Here is a 23670-nt window from a genome sequence, read left to right as displayed (position 1 = left end):
TTATATTAAAAATAAAAATATTTTATTACGATTTTTTATTAATCAACTTGTAAATCTTATTTCAAAATTTATACAATATATTAGAATAACCTTTAATTATAAAAAATTATAAACATCAGCATATCTTTCCTAGTTGGATAATTTGTACTGTAATTAATACATAAAAAGGTTTCTAAAAATACTTGGCATGTCAATTTTTAAATAATAAAATGTGAATGATATTAGCAGCAATCTTAACCAATAAACGAAGGTACTATTATAAACAAATGTTTATTTATAAAATTAAATTCTGTTCTAGAATATTATATACATTACACACATATCAAATGTTTAAGCAGCATTTATTTCATATTATAGATTTTACAGATTATTGACATTACTTTTCTTAACTAATACAATAAATCAAGATGATTTTAATAATATTTTAATGATATTTATAATTTCTATGCGCCCCTGAAAATGAAAACATACATTATGATATTGTTTCTTCATTATTTTACAACTGTAAATTATAAAAATTTATTATATATAAACTTACTGATACGCAAGTAATTTGTAACATAGCCAAATATTGCACCAACCACAACAAGCTGAAAAATTGGGGCCATATTTGCTTTTTTAGGATGCATATACTTTAACTGCCATCGCCAGTGAGCTATAAGTTATGACGATTAAATTCCAACACTTCAAAGAAACTAAATGCAAATTATTATAGAGCAAAAATTTAATTGCAAAGGAATCAATTTTTGCTTTATATCAAGTTATATTGAACTTTAAATATAAAAGATATTATTTCTATTTATTTAAAACTAATTTATCTAGTAATATCAACGTATATATCAATAATAAGCTAATTGTAACAAAAGTATTATATAATTTTTGAGCCATGGTAAGGCTACTTTTTTTGATAAAATATCTACCTCGTGAAATTAACGATGCAAATGGTTTGAATCCTTTCTCGCGTCGGCCAATCCATTCTGGTAAATCACGAAGTTTTACTTCGCCAAATGGCGTATCAGCTGTAAAGGCGGATAATATTTTATTAAATCATTTGTAAATTAAATGAATGGCGAAAGATGATAGACTTACGTTTTCCGTAATATCGAGAAGGATCATATGGACCATGTTTTGCTGGATCATACCCTGCAGGATAATTACCCCATGTATCAAATTTAATCAATTTGGCAAATTGATTCGCCAATTGTTCCAGTGCATTCATTATGAAACAACTAACTTATTGAATACGAATTTTTAGTTAGTACGTTTCGATGAATATCTATATGGTACTATATAAAGGTTACATCTGATGCCAGATGTACAATCAAGTAGAGACAAAATCCCTAGATATATGAATTAAACATGGATATAGGAATATAGGCACCGGGAACAAACCATTATTTTTAGAGTGCAGTTACCTCCGGAGTGCGGGGACATAGTCACGTGGTATTTTGGGGTCGCATTGGCTATTGGTTTGAATATAAACGCGCGAGATTTTAAGAAATTCAAAATATACATCTCAAGTTAGTTTATTTACAGTCATGAGTTATAACTCAAAATCTATAAGTATAAAAATTGTTATTGCTACTGTTTGGTTTTAGTGTTGCAACTATGCAATGAATTTAGTAAGTTCTACAATATTATTTCGGAAACTATTATTGTTAATTGCAATATTTATAATAATTTACTATCTTTGTCATCTATCAAATATTCATCATACGATGGATAATAACGATAACATAATGAATACAAAACTAGTTATTAATCTTATTCAATTTGGAGAGAGAAGATTTATATAGTTCGGGGGTTCAGACTTGAAATTAAAGATGTGCATTTATTTTATTCAATACATAGAATTTTATGTAAACTAATTTTAAAAATTCGATTCACTTTACAAAATCTTTTATTTTGCAATGTACATTTATATTTACATTATCAATGCTTGATCATTAAAGATTTTAATTTAAAGAGTAGGTATTAAATACACATGTTTTAAGGTAATAATTATTTACTTCCAAAATTAAGATGCGCAATAATTCTTTCACTAAAACAAATAATATGCACAGAAATTATTTCGTTATTGGAACTTGCCAAATTCTATGATCTGTTGATTAATAATATTAAATTTATTTCTTAGTATTAAATTTATAAATAGGTTCTTGCGCGTGAAATCTATATCGCAACGAATATAAAAATCTTAGCAACAAAATACAATTCTCTAACCGCTCTTTTAAATCGTACTATTTATTATTACAATTAAGTTAATAAATATTTATTTAGTATTTAATAAGTTCTCAAGCCTTACGCGCGAATGCTAAAAATAACAGTATTCTTATATCTATCTTCAAATTCTATCTAAGCGTATCGAATGTTTAATTTAAAGTACATAAGTAAGGCTACAATTACGTGTAAGGTAGTTGGTATTTGTGCTCGTTGTTGATAATATTATTTCTTTCCCTATTCTTATTACTATCACTAGCCTCTAGTGGTCGCTTATTTTATTATATTCTCCGAGTACAAAGATCATTTGTTTCTTTTCGTTTCTTTGGATTCGTAGAAAGTTAGAAATTTCCCGATTGTTCATTTCGATTCTCGCATATTTTATAGTTTACATGGAGTTGCGCACATTTTGTTAGCTCTCCGAATGAATGTAAATCAATTTCCAGGCTGAAGTGACAATGAAGCTTAACGAACGACTACAAACGTCGGCCGTTTAGGGGTTTCTATTTAATCGGTAAATGCGTGTCGAATGTTCTATTAGCTTGTCGCAAAAGTTTCTTTCATTTTATAAGGAAATAATAGATGCACAACATTTTTTATTCCTATTGGAACAAAATGGATCTTACAATAAAATAATAAAATAAATTCAATAAAATAATATAAAATAAAAAATGTTGTGCATCTATTGTTTCCTTATAAAATAAAAGAAACTTTTGGGACAACCTAATACTTATACCGTTATTCGAACGACAGCGAGATTTAACTTCGTTCCATTAACTTCGTAGTCATTCTAAAATTGTTAGTACCTTCATGCTTCAAAAATTAATGTATTTGTTTAAAATTGCTTGTGTAAAATTTGATTTATTTGAAATATTATTACGTATAAGAAGAATAAATAAACTCTACAATAAATATATGTTCATCGGTTGGTACCTTTAAGTACGCGTAGACATTCGAATAAATTTCATTAATCCTTCAAGAAGTATATTAAATCGAAAAGTTAAATTATAAAAGTGTAGGGGTTGATAAATTCTAAAAATAGATTGAATCTATTCCAGATATCATACTCCTGGTAGTTTAATATGTCCAACGAATTTCTTAAAAAATTGCAATAGAGATAATTAAACCATTTTATCGAAACTTAAAAGTTTCAACGAATTTCTCTCGTTTTATTTACAAATTTTTCAAGAAATTCATCGAAAGTATCGTTCTCATGTTTATACCTTCGATCGCTAATATCTTCTCGTGTAATAAAATTCTTATAAATTTCAACAATTCGCTCTTCTAACAACAGCCTTTGATAATTCGATCGAATACGTTTGAAAATATACCTATCTGTTCACGAACGAGGATCCTTTCGATTCTCGTGATTTTTCCGAACTAAAACGTTTCTATACGGAAGCAGCAACTTCTTGTTCCATTTCGTGCAGCATATTGTATAGTCGTGTCTTCAAATTATCCGAAACTGCAGCACGTGGTAAATGTTCAATGTCACTGGCTGGATTCGCGCATTGTCGTAAAAGAACTGCCAATGTACTGGTGGTGTGCTCCGACATGAGTAATCCAGGAATTATGATAGTCCCCGAGAGAGTCCAACCGAGAAATATTTTCTCGCAGATGATCTGAAAAATGTCATAGTCGTTCGTTTTAATTTACCCCCATAAAGTGCATTTTGATACATACGTATGTCTTTCATCGAACAATTTTTCAAATTAAGCTTCATAAGTTTTACAATCCGTGTACATTCGTGTTCGATCTCAACTAAAACTTTAACCAATGTGTTATGTATTGGCTTGGCAACTAAGTGATTGCGGATTTTGTCATTAGGTGGTACTTAGGAAATCCGCAATCACTTAGTTGCCATTACACATAGTTGCGAATTACAAGCTGGTGCAACTCGATTCAAAGGTTAATGCTTATATTTATTATATTTTCAACATTATGATAGTAGAATATTTGTCTAATGTGTATCCTCTACTCTGTGAGTAATCAGTGAGAATTTTTGAGAATCAACTTTCTTTGTCGATTCAGCTTTGTTTCGTCGAGATAAGCAAAACAGTTGATTTAAGAAAAATTAAGATTCAAATTTTGATATTATCGACAATGATTGGCACGTTATGTTTCTATACGTACGTACATAAAGAATATTTTTATTATACACTTTATGTTATACGAAAGTGTTATACATATAGTTTCATGGCACTGGTATATATTGTGTAAAATTTTATTGAGGAACTAACTGTATCTGGAGATAAAGTTACTCAAAAATAGAGAATCTTCCAATTAGTGTGAATAGCACGTAGGAAACCTTATACATCATACATACTATCCAGCATATAATCTTCTCGATATACATATATAATCTTGTCTTTCAACCCTATTTTTAGTCAATGTCTAATCATATTTCATAAGATATACTATTATCAAATAACAAAAGTACAGCGATGTTCAAAAGTCTGCAACTAGACAGACGTTTTATATTTTTCCCAAAATCGTCTAAAGGAATTTCAAGCGATAACAACCGATTATTTATTTTTATTTTATTTGTTACTTCCTTTATTTAATTATTATTTTAAATAACTAATTTAATTCTCGCTTATGGAAGGGAAACTAGAAAATTTATTCGACTTAAAATTTGTCAAAATCGTTTACTTTAAGCTGCAATTGCGTATTGCACTCCTTATGCAAATTTCGGAAGAAGTATTAAACGTTTGATTTAATCAATGATTGACATACTTTTTCAGACTTTTGGAAAGTCTTAAACTATAGAAAAATTATGTTTTGACATAAACGGTCCGGTTCATCTATGGAACATCAAAAAATATATTTATGTAATTAACCGATGAAAAATTTAGAACAAATAATTTAGAAAACAATTGTTCCTTTACGGCTGAAATGTCTTAGGGTGCCTTTAGGCTATCAATAAGCTATCAATATTATGTCGATATTTCAAGGTTCATAACTAAAAAGATCAATATATATTGTCGATACACTGCCTCTTTTAGGATGAAAAATACTTTCAATTTCTTACAGGAAATAAATATTAATATTAGTTTTACGAGTTGATTCTGCTACGATCTTCAAATATTTTATCAAAGATCAATGTTGCATTTAATCTAGATTTGCAATCAATTTTAACTGGGTAAAGATTCCCAATGTTTCGATATTTTAAATAAAAAAATACGAGGCAACTAACGTATGAAATGTATAGGACCATATTTGACATGGTTTGCTGCAGTCTCTTTCGAACTATACCGTAAAAGGATTAGCCTAACTCGATCTCGTCATTTATCGAATTAATTTTATTATCTCTGGTAATTACTTGTAAATTGTTGTTGGCGACCGGAGACTCGCATCGTTTGTTCTTCGAACAGAAGGACCTGCAGTCGAAGTAGTCGCAGTCGTCGTGTTTCTCGCAGTTCTTCCCATCCGCGGTGATACGGCTGATAATCGTTTTAGGAAACACCGCGTCCAGGTCGAGGAACTTGAGCTTCTGTCCACCGAGAGGCAAACCGAAATGGTTTATCTTCACATCGCACAGATGGATCGGCTCAGGAAAGTTGGTGTCGAGTTCTTCGAGCAGGTCCAGGATCATCACGGCCAGCTTCAATCTTTTCGCCCATTCCGGTTTCGAATCGGACAGAGCAAGGATTGTCGTGGGTGTTTCTATGGGTCGTACGTATTCGACCGCGTAGAAGGTTCCGCATGTGCCAATCAGCTGTGGAAAAATGTCCCTGTCCTCGTACAGTATGCTCATCAGGTACTCGTTCTCCTGTAACAGCGGCCAGAGATTTTCCATCTCGAGCTGTCGCCTTCTGGGCTCGGTCTCGACACGATGCGTACGAAGTCGTGCAAGCCTCTCTAATTGATGCTGCGACAGCGTCACGTTCAGCCTGCTAACGACCAGATCTTTGATCATGGTGTTGAAGTCCGTCTCAGACGGGAAATGCTTTATGCCAGCCGCGTCCGTCCAGAATAACGTCTCGTACTGCTCCATCGGTGTCTTCGTTCTGAAATCAGAGCCCTTGTTTCAAATGTCTTCGTTTTTCAACGATTATTTACGGTCGCATCGATCGCTACAACATTATGGTTTCTTCAAATTGCTTAGACTCTAAACGGTAATTTTTCAACTTCAAAGTAGGCTTTCTTTTTTACTAGTTTTTAGGAAATAGAATACGTTTCCATCGGTTTCAACAAAATTTGTAATTTACTCTTTTCAATTTCGTGACGTTTCACGAATTCTCTAAGATTCTACAGTCTTACGAAATTGTAAATGATCTTCCGATCGTTCCGTCGAATATTGTACTTCGAGAATACCGTAAAATCAGAGAATTCCTTGATCCTAGATGTAACCATCGAATTTTTCTCTGTGACATATATATTTGCAAAGAAAGGGAATAAACCTTGAGGCTTTGAACACAAGACGGGTCGTCTCCCAGTGGGCCGAGAAAACCGCTTCTTTGCCAGCGTGAAGAGTTTCGCATGCAAGCGAGTGAATCCCTCTTTCCGAGCATAGCGGGTCGCAGAGAATTCCTATTGCAGCTCCTTTTTTGTGCGTGCTGCACTGAAATGAAAATTATGATCAGGTACCGTAAGAATAACGTTCGCATCGTAAAAATTCCCTTCAAGGGATACGATTAAATTATCCTCAATTTCTTTTTACTCTTCTGAAATTCTGAAACATTTTTACAACGTGATCTTGTTACCAACTTGGTGTTCTCTTTCTCATATTTTTCTTTATTTTTCATTGATTTACAGTATTTTTACGAGCATCTTTTCGGCTGAAGGGTTACGTAAAACGTCAAACCGGGACAGGGAACTCTTAAAGCAGTTTTATGACACGGGGCGAAATTTCTCTTAAACCAGACTCGGCCACTTTCCAACATCCTTTAAAGTATTAATATATTCCGTTTAACAATGTATGGTTTATTTCAAGGGTGGCCTCAACAATATGTAAAATGTCTCCTTCAAATTGTACTTCTTCTTTAAGATATTTCAATATTTACAAATTTCTATTTAAATATATTTTAACATATCGCTACTCGCCATATGCAACACAGTGTCAATAGTTGTATTTTCATGCAATCGAATAATCCGATGAAAAATAATCTACTTCAAAAAGACACGTTCGTGTAATTGTAATTAACAAATTAAATTTCCACCGATTATTTTAAAAAGACGACAATTGAAATTAAAAGGCGATGCCAGGTTAGAATTAACCAGGTGAATACTCCAATATTCTTGCCGTTCTCATCTACAGCAATGAAAGTTTCAATTACGCAACCCAATTATTCTTACATTTTAATAATAGAAATTTTTAATTATCCGGAAGTCGAAATTTACAGATTATTTCTTACGATTGTCCACCGAAAGCTACGTATAAATTCAAAATTACCGTTTCCTTCAAAGAATTGATTTCTCATACGATCGAAACCGGTAACTTTCACGAAATAAACATCAAACGCATTTTTCTCTCGTTGCTTCCGATTTTACTTTGAAATAAAATTTCCGTACAAGTACCAAGGAACTAAAGAAGAGAATCTATTGCCTTGGAATTCCCGTTTATCTGAAGGAACACGTGAAATCGTAGTCACGTATCGTCTCGTCTGTCCCTCAATGAAATCGAACGACTTTCATTCAAGATATTTCCACGCTCGTCGCAACGTGACACCGATATTTGAATCGATCAAGTCGATCGGCGTGTAAAAGTCACGGTTTAAGGGATATCCCGTTGGCGAAAAGCGCCTCGGTTAGCTTTAAGTATCGTATAAGTTTCTTTTCTTACATTCATCGCGGACTCGTGTAAAACGGATTCCTTCGTATCTGTATAATCTACACGTACAGGACGTGTTACGTTCTTCGTTATGTATTTTGCTTTAGAACCCATTTTAGAATGAAGTAAGGTTATTGTAAAAGCACGTTGCACACAGGGGGTTTCTTGAAACAGAATGAAGGAATATCGCGAGACTTTGGCCGAGTAATGGGTTAGTTTTCTCTTTGAGTCACGTATACGTGATATGTATACAGGGTGAGACATTGCAATTGTGCATTTAAAAGGACTTCTTTGTCTTTGGAACTGTAAGAGGACGTAGTCAGGAGGATTCGTCTCATTTAACCGAGCGAAGAATATTAAGACGTAATTCCTGTATTACAAATATCTCGACACGAGGCTCAACATTTTGAGGCATGTAACAGTAATGTTACATGAAATTTATTTATTTTCTATTAAAATTGTGTACATTGTTACATCAAAGGATAGAATGATAAATCTTTCATTCTATGTTTCAAAAGCAATCTACGTGTTTTTTTAACTAATATCGAGAACAAGGACATGGAAAAGTAAATGAAGACAACTGCATTGCGTGTTATACACAAATTTTTTTAAAATATCGCTTTTGGAATATAAAGGGAAACATCTACTTGGTCGGGAAGCTTCGTATAGCACTGAATATTAAATATTTCGAAATAGCAAGGCGTTACCATTCAGTACTACATTTAGTAGTTTTATCAAACGTATTAAAATTGTTATTATATTTATAAGCAGTATATTATAGTAGCATTATAAAATTGTTAAAATAGTTATATCTCTAAAATTATCTTGCATTCGTTTATACGTAATACATTTATTCTTCTATGTTCCTATAATATTCCATTTCTGTAAAAAAATGTGACATGGTTAAAATATCAGTTGCCTCCTAAGAAGAAGCAAAATCAGTAATAACCTTAAGCTTTGTAAAGTTAAGCTTATCTTGCAAAAAAGAAGAAATTATCGTCGAAACTTTCTTTACGATTAAGAGAAGCAACAAAGATTTTCATCTTATGTAATTATCCAATAAAGTCTTGTTTACAGAAAATTTATCTTTCTAGTTAGGTTTTTACGTTCGAGTATACGATTTAGATAAATTACAATTAGATTGTAGGGGTAATAATTTTGAGCCATGTTAAGATCCTTACGACTTTGATAGGAAGCATGTTTTGATTTATCATCTTGATAACTGACCTTTTCTACGTTTAAACACCCTGTAGATGCATGTGCAACACAAAAAGGCACGATAAATTGTCCATTCACAAACAAAGTTTCAAGGTATTTGTAATATAGCTGTGCACAAACGAAGGTTACTACAGGAACTCGTTTATGCGCGACAGCATGACCGATCTTTATATTACCGAATATCTGTTTTATCATACCATGATCAATTACACGTGTACTCGCGAATATTGACATTGCGTATTCATTAAAGATTTCATTACACTGATTTAATTGAACGTCCTGTACCTCTACCTTGTAATCCATTAAACATATTTGACAGCATCATCGTTTAACCAGTTGTAGATTGATTCACCTGCGATATTTTATGTTGCCCTTACGAGTAATACACATATACGAGATGCATATCAAAATTTCATTTTTGATGACCATTAAAATAATTAATATCTTATACTATAATAAAATAATAATATTATTATTATTATCGATCTATCGGAATCTATCGTAATTCATCAAAGGTAAAGAAAGAATTATGTAAAAATCACGATTACGATGATCGTAAATATTTTTTAATCGATCGAAGGAGACAGTGTGTTTAATGTAAAATTACTTGTCACTTTGGAATATTTCATATAGAAATGAAATTTGATAAACTCAATTATTTTCCTATTGCTATTATCATTGGTATTTTATAAACGCTATAAAAAGACCGAAATTTATCATGACCTTCTTCTTCACTGTACATCCGTCCTCTTTCACGATGTCCCCGTATTTATGTACGTACTACTTTTTGCCTACTACTTCAAGTTCACAAGGAAAGAAACGCTAATCCTTATTGTCGTCCCAGAACCACAAGTACGAATACTCGAGAAACGCGCAACCAGAAGGAGGTTCTCGTTCACCGCGAGAGCTAAAACAAATTACGGTGCCACCACGAAGTGCTGATAAAACAAATAAAATAAGTAGAAATGAATCTTCAACGTGCAATAGCGCTGTCAACAATGAGAAATGTGTTAACAATACATTTTCCGTGGATCACGTACGAATGTATATTTAACTGCTCATCACATAAAAAGATACCCAATACTTTTTCAGTCGTAGAAAGTTTCTTCGTTGAGTAATTTCAAATTAGGTATTATAATATAATCGTTAAACTTTTTACGTTAACGAAACTTTTTCCGAGGCTCTGTATATTGCCATGATATCAGCCATAATTTATTAGTACAGTACATCTATTGGCTATTGAAAAACTGCAACAAGTTTTACTTTGTTTAATATCATATAGTATAAGGTGAATGAAATAATAACTTACAACGAAACGATTATAAAATAAAAGCAGTGTAAAATATTTAATTTGAACGGCACACGACAAGAATTTTCTTGATTTTGAGCAACTTGTTGGATTCTCAACTATAGGTAACAAATCCAGGAAATTTCACAAACAATCAAGTAAAGAATCATTCTTGAAATGTTTAACAGACAGCAATTATTGTATCCTAAAATTGTTTATCACGTTTTTCGCATTTATTCATTTACATTAAATATCAGCAGGTGATCCAATATCATGTGATATCGCTTAACGTAATTGGCAAACAAGTGAAAATATACACAAACATGTATTTCCACGTAAAGTCCGTCAAACAGGGTGAGGAAGAATGTTCTAAATGTTTTAATCGCAAAAATAAGAATTTCGTGGGTGGACGATTCATGTCGTCGAATTTTTACGTTCGATCCGTAGATGTTGGGGCATCGTTCGGAATGAGAGCAATAAAAGTGAATTATTCTCTTGCTGCGTGGGCGATGCTTGCGTTACATACAGGCACGCGTGTATTCGCACACGTATAGCTAGTTTCACGTGCGTATAACCGGTACAACACACGTTTGGGTCTGTGCATACTGTAGACTATGCACAACGATATTTTTAGTCGTCGTGACCGCCATGATGAGAGGATTTCTCGAGTAGAGGCGGATCCCATAACATGCGTGTCACGCGCCTTTATGCACCGTAACGTCCATGTAACGTTTCGGATGAACTTTTTCGAAAGCCATCATCCTATCTGGGCCAAGTTTATACCAGCCGAGGTCCCACGTTTTTTCGCACATTTTCCTATGCATCTTGGGATAGAAAAACGGAGGAATGTTAGGATTATCTTGTTCCGGGGGTAATAAAATTTCTGCGAATCACGAGCAATTTCAGTGGCGTTTCATGGAATTCTGTTGACTTGCAAAGGTTTTGAATACAGGTGGGAAGTACCAGGAAGCGATTCTTCCGGGATTTGGTGAAATTCCTTTCACCTATAGATGGGAAACACCCTTCCTAAATACGTAGAAATTACGTCTTTGAATTCCAATCTCTCGAATTTTTATTTTAGTTAGAAAAGATCGCTAACGTTTCATTTGACAAACGATTGCATAATCTGGTAGAAAAACTATGGGATAAGTACTTTGGAACCTTTTCAGACTCGTTGAAGGACTAGAACAGTAACAAAATTAGGCTCTGATAAACGATTCGATTTACCTATGGTAATTTGGCCAAATACAATTAATGAGAAAAACGATATACTAAACAATATAAATATTAGTAAAATTGTTTCAGGAACAAAGGTCTTTGCATACTTCATGTTATGATATATTATGAGCAATGCAGCAATATTTTATAATTATCAAGGTTAAGGAATGAGCTTCATCTACATACATATGAAATAAATGGTTTAAAATTCATAAGCATGATATATCGTTCATATAGCGTCGGAATATCAAGATTACGGAATAAATTCGGTATAAGTGGTTCGTGCTGAATGTTTTGAAAGATGTTAAACGATCCATGAGTCACTATCAAGTTTAAGTATACATATAACATTGTAGTATATCAGTGTTGTAAACTAAATATCGCCGATCGAACGTAATATCTCGGTGCTTAAATTATTCAATAACGTACGATCAGCGTTTATGATTTTATTTCTTATATTTGGACAATACTACGAGCAGAAAATCATTAAACGAGAGATAATTTAACACGAGGATCATCCAGAGACATTTTTTCGCGACCTCGCGTGCGTTGGATAATACATTACGTAAACGTTTTCGTTCTTAATATTCCAGCACGATGATAGTGTGGCTTGAATGTAATGAGTAGTGACACTAAGCTGGCATTCGATGCTTTACCACATCGATGCAACTACTCTCTCGGCAAATTTAATTTATAGCCACGTTCAATTAATGTTTTTTCTACCGCCGGGGGATATTAATCCACTTATAATCAGCGTTTTATATGGTCGTAGAAAGCTGTGAACGATCGCAACAAGTGCACGAGTCATCCTGAATTATAAATTTACATATACAACGACTCACGAAAGTATTTGGACGCTTATAGAAAGCTTTGACGAATATGTACATATATTATGCGCGTAATACGAAACGTTTCGCATTTTCATTAGCAGTGTGATGAATAGACCGTGAATGTTTTTGCTATCTTTAAAAATATAACTGAATGAATGAAATCGAAACAGCGATTTGTTTATTAAATATTATAGTAAATATACTACTCTGGATGTTTTATATATATAGCTTCGCATATTATGTCCAAAATTTCACACAAACGTTTAAAAATTGTAATGCAGTAACTCGGTGGATCGACTCTCGCGATTACATTGACAAAGTTTGGAAAAGAAGAAAGAAACCGAAGGTGTACATAGAAAAATATTTAAGTAGTTCATTGTTCGTTATATTAATATCGGTATATAATAATACGATTATTCATGCTTTATATTACTTTTTATAATACAACTAAATAGTAAGCAGTTTGTATCTTCGATACACATTTTTAAATTGGTTCCGAATTTGACCAACGTCAGTATCATAGTCGTATCTGGCTACAGTGCTTAGAAAATTTGAAAATGTTTTATATATTACACGCATAGTATATATGTATATATGTAAATGTTTCTTAAAGTATTCAAGCAATTTTCGTGAGGAACTATTGTGTTGGCAATTAAGCGATTACGGATTTTGTCAATAGGTAGTATTGATTGTTATATTTGAATATTTCGATAGGTATTAGGTAGTATTCATTGGATGAGAAAAATAAACACGAGCGATTGAAATCGTTGTTAACATGTTCATTTCATACGTCCTAGACTTAAATCAACAAGCAATATTTTCGCGATATATATATGTGTGTATAATAGACGTGATACTGATTCGTTGATACATGACTCATTGTCATGTGTAATGGAAATTGTGCTATTTAGGAGCTTCATCGATCAACTTTATAAATCGAGGAGTATAGAAAAATGATGACGTTAAAAGCACTGTTTTCTAATTATCAATAATTATTTACGTGATTCTCTTGCGACGAACGAACTTATAGAAGTAATCATAAATCATTTGTTTCTAAAGAATTGAGCATCGATCGTGTATACTCGTATAATGAAATTCATTCTAGGAGGCTCGATCGAAGATCACGAAATTTTGAACAAGTTTCACAAATACAGAATGAATTTTGTACGAAATTTTGTTTTTATTCGTTTATATATGGCTCAGGTAATGGAAGTTTGACGAGCAGCGAACGTGATATAAAATCGAATTCCATTGCAGCCACGTGCGTTGAACGTTAATCCACTTATAATGAAAACATAACACGGTGAAAATCTCTTAAACTGTGCTTAAGTGAATATTTCTGACGACTATAACAGCTGCACGAAGGACGCGTTAAAGCGATTATAAATTGTAAAGTAAATCACAGACGAGATAAATCGAGTATCTTTTCTGAAAATTTTTTTAATTTCCTACAAAGACGTGAATAATATTATGAAAACGCGCAAATATATCACCAACAACGATTCTCAACTTCTATGAAAGGCATAAGTGGCGAATTTCCGCTGTATAACGAATGTTATTTTCCTCAATAATATATATATATATATATATATATATATATATATATATATATATATACGTATATATAATCCCGCGATCATTTTTCACAACAATCCTATACAGCTGAGAAAGGAATATTTCATGCGTTGCCTCATTCATTGTCGTCGATTTGATAGTTTGAAAGACTTCCCTTCGAACGGCCTATTCATAGATGATTTTATTTTTCTAGGAAACCAGTCAAATTCTAAGGGCACATTCAAAAGAATGTAAATAGGTCTGCAGAGACGGGGATATTACCCCCTCTACCTCCCAATCCTGGGAAGATCTCGCAAGTTTGCTTGTTTCTATTTAGTAAACACTACGCAGAGGTCAACAACCAAAAGGCTTGTAACGATGTTAACACACAGAAGCAAGGACGGGCAAATTTTTTTTCGTAGATTCGTAGGTACATACGTGAATTGGCACCGTACCGTGTTACAGAATCAGTTCGTTTCGTGCACGTTGGTAGAGCGCGTGCGTGTCCGTTTGTTCGGTCCCTGTCCCTTTCTCTCTACCCTCTTACGGTTTTCACCCCTTCGCGAGCGTGACCCTAGCGCGACCTGTCTATACGATCTCTGCATACGGTGCGTGTATGTCGTGTGTGATATAGTTGTGCACGGTGAAACGTGTCTCGAAAGGACTCACCACGTTGGATACGTGCCGCCAAGCTTCGAGGTTCGTGCACATAATACCCCAGTGAAGGAGCAGGTAGACAACGAGGACCATGGTCGTGAAGAGGAGCATCGTGATCACCTTGTAGTGGTACATGAAACCAGGCAATCGTCGGACGTTCATGATCCTGAGGTTTTCTTCTGTTCAGAGTAAGTCGAAAAATATTTATCACGTTTCTTCTGTCCTCTTTTTTCTCTCTTTCGTTTACTCGCTCCGGAATATTCGTCAATATCTGCGATGTCGTCGTTCGCGTTCGATGTATTCCTTTCTTTACCAGCTGTCTCGTCGACGACGTCCTCGACGGCGCATCGCGAGGACGTCTCGCGTTTAACCTATACGCGACTCGCTCATTCGCTTGACTCTTTTTCCGAGCGTTGTTCCGACGACACGATCGTCGTCCGACCGGTGCCGTACGCTTGTGGCAATGCGGCATAATCTGCGGCACATGCGAGCGTCGCGACGCCGCGCCTCTCGCGGCGAATCTTCCGATAGCGTCTGTTGCGCAGGCTCGTATTCATTTAGACCAGTTCACGGAAAAATTCGAATTTCGCTCGATCACCGTTCGCACACTGTGTCGTTCTTCCGCCAACGATTCCTTCGTACAGTCGGTGATTTAATATTTTGGGGACGGGGAGAACGATGGGGTAAAGGTTAGAACCGTTGAGAGGTTATCTTCGAGGTGTTTTCATACGATGTGTGTGTAAATGACGCGAAATCGGGGATTTAGTTTAGAATCTGCGTACACGGACGGATTTTTCGATGATGCTCGTACGTTCTCTGATATAGGCGAAGCTGATTGGTTATTTTGATTGGAGAGCTTTCCTTTTTGTATCGATTATTTGTGTGGAAAAAGCCATACGAGTTTTGCTTTACGTTGTTTGATATAACCGGTTTCATATAACGTTTAACCTCTTTGACAGTAAAATTATTTAAATTAGATAATATTTACTTGAATCATATTTACAGATATTTGATGAGTTGGATCGATATTGGAAGATATTTTTAATTATCTGAGCAAAATGTTGTACGTTATTGTACATACGTGGCTATTATATATCTTTGGAATCGTGTTTGAATAAAACAACATGTACATACACATGTACGAGTATCGTATATATGGCTCCCTTTAGGGATTAATTACCTACGTGCTGATAAATTATAATATTAAGTATAGAAAGGAAAATAATAAATTAACGAATAATTTGTTTGAAGCAAAATAAAAAGAATATATTAAATCATACTAAATTTTACCGATGTTTTTTTAATTGAAAATTTAACGAAAGTTTATTCGATTTTACCAACTATTACAAAATTGGCACGTTTTTCGCATTAATTTAATTTTCTTATTTTTATGATGTGTCTCATCGTAAATTCTACAAGCAATTGTCACAGATAGAACCTATTTCTTCTATACTTATCACTTTCATTACACTTTCGCGATAGACAGCTAGGTGTAGTGATGTATTTACATTGAATGGAATCGAATTACACTAAAGAAACGGTCGCATTGTTTCGTTCAAATTGCGTTTGAAGATTAGCTCGGCGAAGGTTTTACATGCACGTACGACGTTGTATCTCTAACTGTTCTACATTGCTTGCTACTGCAGAAATTTTTTGCTGGCTCATCATCGTCGTACATGTGCACACTCTAGTTTTACGATAGTGTGGACTTATTCGAAACGAACGAGGGGAGATTTTAATTGGAGGTCCAGCCGGTGCTGCCTCCTTTGTCGTGCTACGAGATAGACGTTACAAAAGTTAGAACGATCGTTGATGCAAGCAGCGTGAACTTCCTGGAAACTTTGAATATAAAGAAAAGTTTTTTTTTTAAGAATTTAATTCCTCGACTCTTTCTATATGTACTTATTACTTATTTATCACTTATTTTATGGATTATTCAAATCTTTTTATTCGGTAAAAATATACTCAAATTTTTCTTGTATCAAATACATTTTTAAGGAAATTAGGTTAGGAATTTTCAGCCAAACAATTGAATAATATTCCAGAATTTGAATGTACAATTAAATCTGAGCTATTTATTGCAGAAGCAAAAATCGATCTATTGGCTGATAGAGGCAATGTTGTGCAATCGATGTAATTGCTTGTGGTAATTACGAAGGTCAGTGCATATGAGTTTTCTTAATTATTTCTTAATTATGAAATTGTTATTAGATACTTAATATTTATGGATGCTACTACATTTACATTATTCTTAAACTTATAAAAAATGGGTTCAGAAATTCTTGCTTTTTATTTCGTAAGATGTTACATTTTTCCGTGTCGTAATAATAATCGGTTAAAATAAGTTTTGATGAGATCATTAATAGAATCCTTCTAATTAAATAGCTCAACATTCTTTGTATTTGAAAATACGTTCACAGACCTTTTAAATTTATAAATGTAATAATAATGAAAAATCGCGTATCTAAGTAACCCACTCAGATGTAACATTTCATCGTTATTTCAATTAATCGATTATCTATTATCTTTTAAATTAGTCCATATGTCCGAATACATTTCCTCAAATTAATTCGTACATCGGTCTTCTTCACCCCATCTACTCACGAAATATTTTAACGTAATCGAATATAATAACGATAAGGTATTATGTTTCATCCCTGTGATTCAGTAAGATTCAGTACATCCACACCATTTAACATTTTTCCGAGCAAAATTTTTACATCACTCTTATCTTATACAATAATAGTAAAAAGTCACATTTTTAACTAATTTAGTAAAATCTAACATACCTAAATCATCCAAGTAGCAAACTTGTCAAACTATTTCCAATACGCGAATACATCGTGTTCAACTTTTCTAATATATTAAATATCGAATATATCTATCCTCATCCGTACTCACAAAATACTTCAACGTTCCTTCCTGCGCGTCAATTACATCAATTGACCGCTCTTGCACCACTAGCGTTGCGATAATACCGTTGATGATATGGTAATTGTTCCTTCTATCGTTTTTACTGATAAATAAACCTACATTCGTTGAATTTAGATTTTTCAAAAATTTATTCAAAAGATACCAAATTCACCGTAGAGGTTCAAAGTAAAAACTGGTTCGCGATTCTTCTTCCATATTTTCCCTTATTGCGCAACATTCTAGTTTCAACCTCGTCGCCCTATCTCAAACTCTATTAAAACTTCTACAATTTTGACAGAAAGCTGGTGCGGCCACTGGTGTGGCTTTCGTGGGTCGTTCTTAGATCGCGTTCACAAGTCATCTTCCGTTTCCCCTCCCTTAGCGAATCGCGCGTTGGCCGAATCTCGCAGAAACGATTCGTAGCAGTTTCCAAATCGCGCGCGGTACCGCGTATCGCGAAAGAGGGACGCACCTGCATGATGCTCGGCGCGCAGCTGCGACCTTCGACGCCCTTGTGCCGGCGGTCGTGCTACGCGACGCCCGTCCTCGTCATTTTTACGCCGGACGCACGCACGGCCACGCGCGCGGTTCGTTCGTCCGCTCTGCTTGCTTCCCGTTAAGACGCAGATCCCGGCCGTTCTCCGCGTTTCTCCACCGTCACGTTTTCCCGTAACGCGAGACAAACAGTGTGCTTTCACCCCTGTGAACGCTGCTACTTCCGCCGGAGCATACCGGTGCTGTCAGCCGTGTCCTCGCGAGTGCATTTCGCTAAACGGCCCTCTGGAAGGGGCACCAGTGAAAGGATCGCCTGGCGGAAAGTCGGTGAGTGCCGCGCGAACCAGCACGCGTTCGCTTCCACGCTTCTTCCTGTTCACTCACCCTCCGTGACATCGTGTACCTGCGCAATAGATTTAAAGGGCCTCGTAGGGAACGCTTCAGGAAATTGTCTGGATTTTTTTTCTATGATTTAATAAACGATTTATAGCAAGTGATAGAGCATTAGTGAATTGACACAAGTGACGACGTTGCTGGTTATAGAGTTTTGTTATACAAGTTTTTTACGATTATTGTATCACAGTGCAGTAGAATAGAAATTGTAAGAAATCGTCAAACTCGTATGGAAATTTAGCGAATGATAATGTCAGCGAACTGACAAGTGATACGCTGCTACGTATGTTACACGATATTCTTTAAATCTGTAGAATACAAATTGTAGCTGATTCTCAGCATTGTATAGTAACGTAAGAAATGAATAGCATTTTAACGAACTGATAAGTGACGCGTTGTTGGTTATGGAGATTTATTACACGGTATTTATAAATATAGCGATACGATTTTTACCATACAAATTGTAGAAAATTGACAACTTTGTACAGTAAGTTATTAAATGATTATGTTAATAAATTGACAAATATCGTGTTGTTGTTTGTAGACTTTTGTCGCGCGAGTAATTCGTGTAATTTTTACTATTTCAAACGAGATAATAAACTGGATCGTGAGTTTGTAAAATTTACAAGCTTGAGCTTGACTTGGTTTAGTAACAAGCTTGCCACTATTGTGCAAAAATATTAAACACATGCGATTTGTAAAGTTTTCTTGTATAATGTTAGTTTAATTAGGTCAATCAATCTTTTTCGTTGCGTTAGAGAGGAATTCGTCGAGATGAAGCGGCGAAAGTGACAAAGCAGATGTTAGTGTTTATGACATTGGTAACAGTTATATTTGCAATGTTGTTCAACATTTTAACTTTCAATTATATTTTTAAACAAATTAAAAGTTATACGTTCTTATAGTTGTTAACATGAAATAAGCGAAAAGTTCGACTGTTTTACATCCATGTCTTACAATTGAATATGTATGTTCTATATTTGTATTTCCGTGATAACATAGAATCGACGATTTTGTTTTCTTTTAACCGATGGTGTTTAACTGTTTCTGTTTTGATTACTACTAGGGTACTTGATGGAAGTAGGTGTTAGATTGTTTTCAAAGGGAAACCTAACTGTAACGAAGATATACATGTATATACTTGTTTTGATGATTGTGCTTAATTTTGTCAAGGGGAATGTCAAGATCAATGTCTGTGTTGATTGACATTGGAGCAGATAAGCAATTCTTCGTTTGCATTATACGAAGCAACTGTTAAGGCGTATAAAATTGTCTAATTTATTCTTCGGTTATTTAAACATGAAGTATCGAACATCTTATTTATAATGTTGTCTCTATGCGTAATACAAATATATCAATAATACAAATTGATCATCCATTATTGTTACGCGATATCTTTACATATTTAATAAATAATATTTTCACAAATTCTACGTGAATTTATATCTTAGTAGAAATTTTGTTCTTCGATCTAATAGACGATTCTAAAAATATTATCGATCTATTTAAATATTTGTCTTCGTACCACATGTGTCTCAAATATATGTCACGTCGTGTTTTTACAGGAGAACAATTATAAATAGTACTGTGAGAAGCACGCTCGTGATCAAATCTATGTATAAATTCGCGTGTATTATTATTTCGATATTACGTAATAATCATCCTCGTGGCTCGTCGTCGGTGATTGCCTTCGAATTTTAACATCATCGATGCCATATGTGCGGAAACATCGAACAAAATTTAATTACTAGATATATATATATATACTTTTAAAAGGACGAATCACGGATTACTCATGTTTGCCGCGAATATCTGCAATATTATCGTAAGTTACCTACATCTTTCTTCTTATTTGATCACTTTTGTATTCCACTTCACATTATTCTCCATATAATTATATTATTAACAATACATTTCTTGTAAAGAGTTGCATAAGAATGGACGAGTTTCAATCGGTAGTCGGACAGACAACTTTCGATAACTTGTCTAATCGCTCGCCATTTGCGCTCAGATTTGCTGTCCTTTCCATTGTAAAAATTATTCGCGAAACTCCCTATTAAAATTCTCCTCAATATACGAGCGAAAAGTAAAAGTAATTGACAGTTAATGTTAATTAGAAACAGAAATTTTCAAAAACTTTGGAACCAACAAATCTTCGAAACCTGAAACAAATATTTGTCACTATTGTAAATATTTACGTTTGACGATTAACAAAATGAATAACTTTGTAGTGATTTGTGGATTATTTTCGTGTTTTGAATTATTTATCAAATATTAAGTCATCCCATAAGCAATGCTACCGTTGGTTTTTATGCAATGATTTCTATTTTCACGATGTAATTCTATCTCTTGTAATTCTTTATTTTTATAGTACTTTAATGTAGTAGCAAATTCCATTATTCTAAATTCGAATCTCGAGAAAACCGCATTCCTTGCAAGATGACCCAATATTTTTCGATGGAACGTAAATATCATATTTTTCACAGATTGATATTTTGTTTCTTACATGCGAGTAATTGAGAATCGCTTTAAGGTGCAGATACACGCATACCTGTGCTTCTGATCCACTTTCCAATGCAATTGAAAGAAATCTAATAGATTGCTGCAGATTCGTATCGCGTTACACACTCTTACAAGTGTGAACGCACGTATTGCATTTCGATACAGGAGCTTTCTCAGATATCGAACAAATTAATGCAACTGATAGTAGGAAATGTTACGTAGCGTTCTTGTTCCGCCACGATTCGAGCCTCTTATCATCCACGATAAGATCTATCCAACATTGATCGTCTTGCCGTCAATTCATAAATACAACGAATTAAAGTGAATTAGAATATTCGACACTTTCAGTCGTTTCAATTGATCGGTGTATTTATATATATGAAATTCAGTCGATTTGAAGTCAGTATTTTGCAGCATTCGCTGGATTTTCATTAAGAGCATTAAGAGGAGAATTTCCAGTTATTTATTTCGTTTTTTTGCTCTTGACAGATTTGATTTATTTACTTGCACATTTTCCTTTCGTAAATTTAATTAAGATTATTACAATCGCTGTTTTATTTTTAGTCGTATAATTTAATTAATTAATTCTCTTTGTCTCACGATGACTAATTCAATGTTGAATATTAATTCACGTATTCGTCTCAAATATTCGCTTTCGCGTATGAAATATTATATTACTTTCAAATATTTCAATTTTCATTATTTCCATTTTCCCAGATTTCACACTTTCTCAATTTTCAGAATAAAATATTTCGTAATAATTCAATATTTCACGAACTGTCGATGTTATATCCTGCAGTGAAAGGCCAGTGAAGAAAACTGAATGAAATTTCCACAGCGAAAGACAAAGAAATTTTCTACGAAATCTCAAGAAACCTAACAGCGGTAAACATACGTGGGTTAACGTAATGAAAATCCAGAGAAGTACTTTTAGATAGCCGGCGATCGATTTGTTTGCGATTCAAGCGGAAACGCGGAGAATCAATCAATGCGTTCGCAGTCCAAGAATCCTCCCTCTACCAACTCGCCACTAACGCGTGTTCGTTCGCTATTCTTTGATGATGGTGCGGCACGTACTTGCTGCGTGTCAGTTTCTCGTATGTACATGCACTCCGATTGTTTAAATAACAGAAGATAGCATTGTTACCGCTATTCTCGGGTGTTCCGATTAACCATCGGGATTTTCCTAACTTATGAGATTGCCCCGCATGTTGCAGATGTTCATGCGTGCTGCTGGTAGATCGATTATTGATAGAAATATGTATACTGTCTTTTTGGTTTTCTGTTTATTCGACGATACGCTTATTTGTTATGCATAGCAACATCATCGTAGAACGTTGTTGTGGATTACTTATCGTATCTTACACGCGCTTGAAATTATATTAGTTGATCTGAATACACGTTTTTGTGCCATTTTTTATGAGCGATCATAAATAGAAGTGTGGAAATCGTGGCAAGTTGCGTGATTTTTATTTGTTAATAGTTCTAGTTATCGAGTTTAGTGTTATATATCGTATATTATATATAAAATATTTATGACATGTGCACATAATTTCAGCGTCGTATGCAAATGCATATGCAGTTTCGCCAGTGGTCCTCTGTCTTAGCGAAATTTCTTTTCAATAGGAATGTATCGAGCAGATTTACTAGTTTGGAAATTATCTTGTTTTTCCTTTTCTAAAGGACGTGGATAGTTTTTAAGATACAATTTTTTACGCAAGTTTTTAATATTTACAGTTACGAATATTATAAGAAGCTAGAAGGTAGTTTCGATCTTAGTCACGATAAAGGGCAATCTTTATGTTAAATTTATTTACAAAGTTTCGAATTTTCTGAAACTTGTTTTCTATTATAAATCAGTGAATTATGATTGCATAACGGTTTGTATAAATTAGGGAGATTGAACGTAAACTAATTAAATAATCGTAACAAAGTGATCGTGTAATACGTAAAATAATTTTAGGTAATTATTGATATATACTAATTAGTCTTGTTCTAAGCAATTTTAAATTAACTGTTATACCTGTCCTTTATTTGTTCCTTATTTCGCACAGTAAATACAAATATTTAATGCTCTCAGTGGAAAAGTTATTGTTTTCTATCAGAAATATTTACAGTTAGTCAGGTTTATCCTAAAGTCCCAAGGTTCCCTTATAAATACGTGAACCCCACGTGAACCTCGCGTGAACCTCGCGTGAACCTCTCTCGATAATCAGGAATTAACGAAGTTTTCTAGAGGATAACAGACTGGCTTCATGTTAAGACCCGTATAAGGTTCCTCGCGCGTGTTTTACAGAATGTTCGAAAAAGTGTAATTGATGTTCAGCCGCGAATGAGCGGCTAATTTACTTCAACGTCGGTGTGCACAATCTGACCATTCATTAAGTCTCTAACGAGAACCTTATAATAAAAGGGTTAACTTGATGAAGTTACGAACTTTCTCAAATACCGATTAAGCGTGAAAATGTTTCTTTTCACACTTATTTAAACGTTCACTTGCTTTTCTCATTTAAGAATTTAAATTATGAAATAGAATTTTTCTAAACTTAAAATGAATTTAGTAATAAGTTGCGCATCGTGTATAATCCTACAATGAATATCAATAATAATTG

General features: G+C 34.0%; 3 protein-coding genes across 4 annotated transcripts in view; 1 reads left to right on the top strand and 2 right to left on the bottom strand.

Annotated features, from left to right (window-relative positions):
• Positions 1-324: 324 nt before the first annotated feature.
• LOC132916561 (putative ATP synthase subunit f, mitochondrial) lies at positions 325-1324 on the bottom strand. Its single transcript, XM_060976663.1, has 4 exons — positions 1090-1324; positions 921-1019; positions 539-655; positions 325-453 (listed from the first exon to the last, which is right to left on the bottom strand). The coding sequence occupies exons 1-4, from the start codon at positions 1217-1219 to the stop codon at positions 425-427; spliced, it is 375 nt and encodes a 124-aa protein (XP_060832646.1). The 5' UTR covers positions 1220-1324; the 3' UTR covers positions 325-424.
• Positions 1325-2223: 899 nt separating this feature from the next.
• Positions 2224-15502, bottom strand: LOC132904511 (divergent protein kinase domain 1C). The gene is made up of 4 exons (XM_060955076.1): positions 14768-15502; positions 6621-6781; positions 5540-6227; positions 2224-3839 (listed from the first exon to the last, which is right to left on the bottom strand). The coding sequence occupies exons 1-4, from the start codon at positions 14915-14917 to the stop codon at positions 3609-3611; spliced, it is 1230 nt and encodes a 409-aa protein (XP_060811059.1). The 5' UTR covers positions 14918-15502; the 3' UTR covers positions 2224-3608.
• Positions 15503-18148: 2646 nt separating this feature from the next.
• LOC132904689 (glycogen-binding subunit 76A) overlaps positions 18149-23670 on the top strand; it is a 94767-nt gene continuing 89245 nt past the window's right edge. The window contains exon 1 of one of the 2 annotated variants that reach the window (XM_060955387.1): positions 18149-18490. The gene's annotated coding sequence lies outside the window, so the exon portion shown is untranslated. The remainder of the gene's footprint in view (positions 18491-23670) is intronic. The other variant, XR_009657644.1, reaches the window with a different exon arrangement.

This window comes from Bombus pascuorum, chromosome 2, assembly GCF_905332965.1.
Source record: "Bombus pascuorum chromosome 2, iyBomPasc1.1, whole genome shotgun sequence".
Taxonomy (NCBI): domain Eukaryota; kingdom Metazoa; phylum Arthropoda; class Insecta; order Hymenoptera; family Apidae; genus Bombus; species Bombus pascuorum.
The sequence above is the reverse complement of the archived record's forward strand: the minus strand, read 5'-3'. Positions and strand labels throughout refer to the sequence as shown.

Bases quoted from the DNA above. Each gene is read 5' to 3' on its own strand.
- LOC132916561 (XM_060976663.1), bottom strand. From the start codon at position 1,219: ATGAATGCACTGGAACAATTGGCGAATCAATTTGCCAAATTGATTAAA. The intron at 1,020-1,089 runs GTAAGTCTATCA...CCGCCTTTACAG, and splicing joins TTCTCGATATTACGGAAAAC to CTGATACGCCATTTGGCGAA. The intron at 454-538 runs GTAAGTTTATAT...TTTCATTTTCAG, and splicing joins TACAAATTACTTGCGTATCA to GGGCGCATAGAAATTATAAA.
- LOC132904511 (XM_060955076.1), bottom strand. From the start codon at position 14,917: ATGAACGTCCGACGATTGCCTGGTTTCATGTACCACTACAAGGTGATC. The intron at 6,228-6,620 runs GTTTATTCCCTT...CTCTGATTTCAG, and splicing joins CTTGTGTTCAAAGCCTCAAG to AACGAAGACACCGATGGAGC. The intron at 3,840-5,539 runs GTAATTACCAGA...GACATTTTTCAG, and splicing joins TCGCCAACAACAATTTACAA to ATCATCTGCGAGAAAATATT.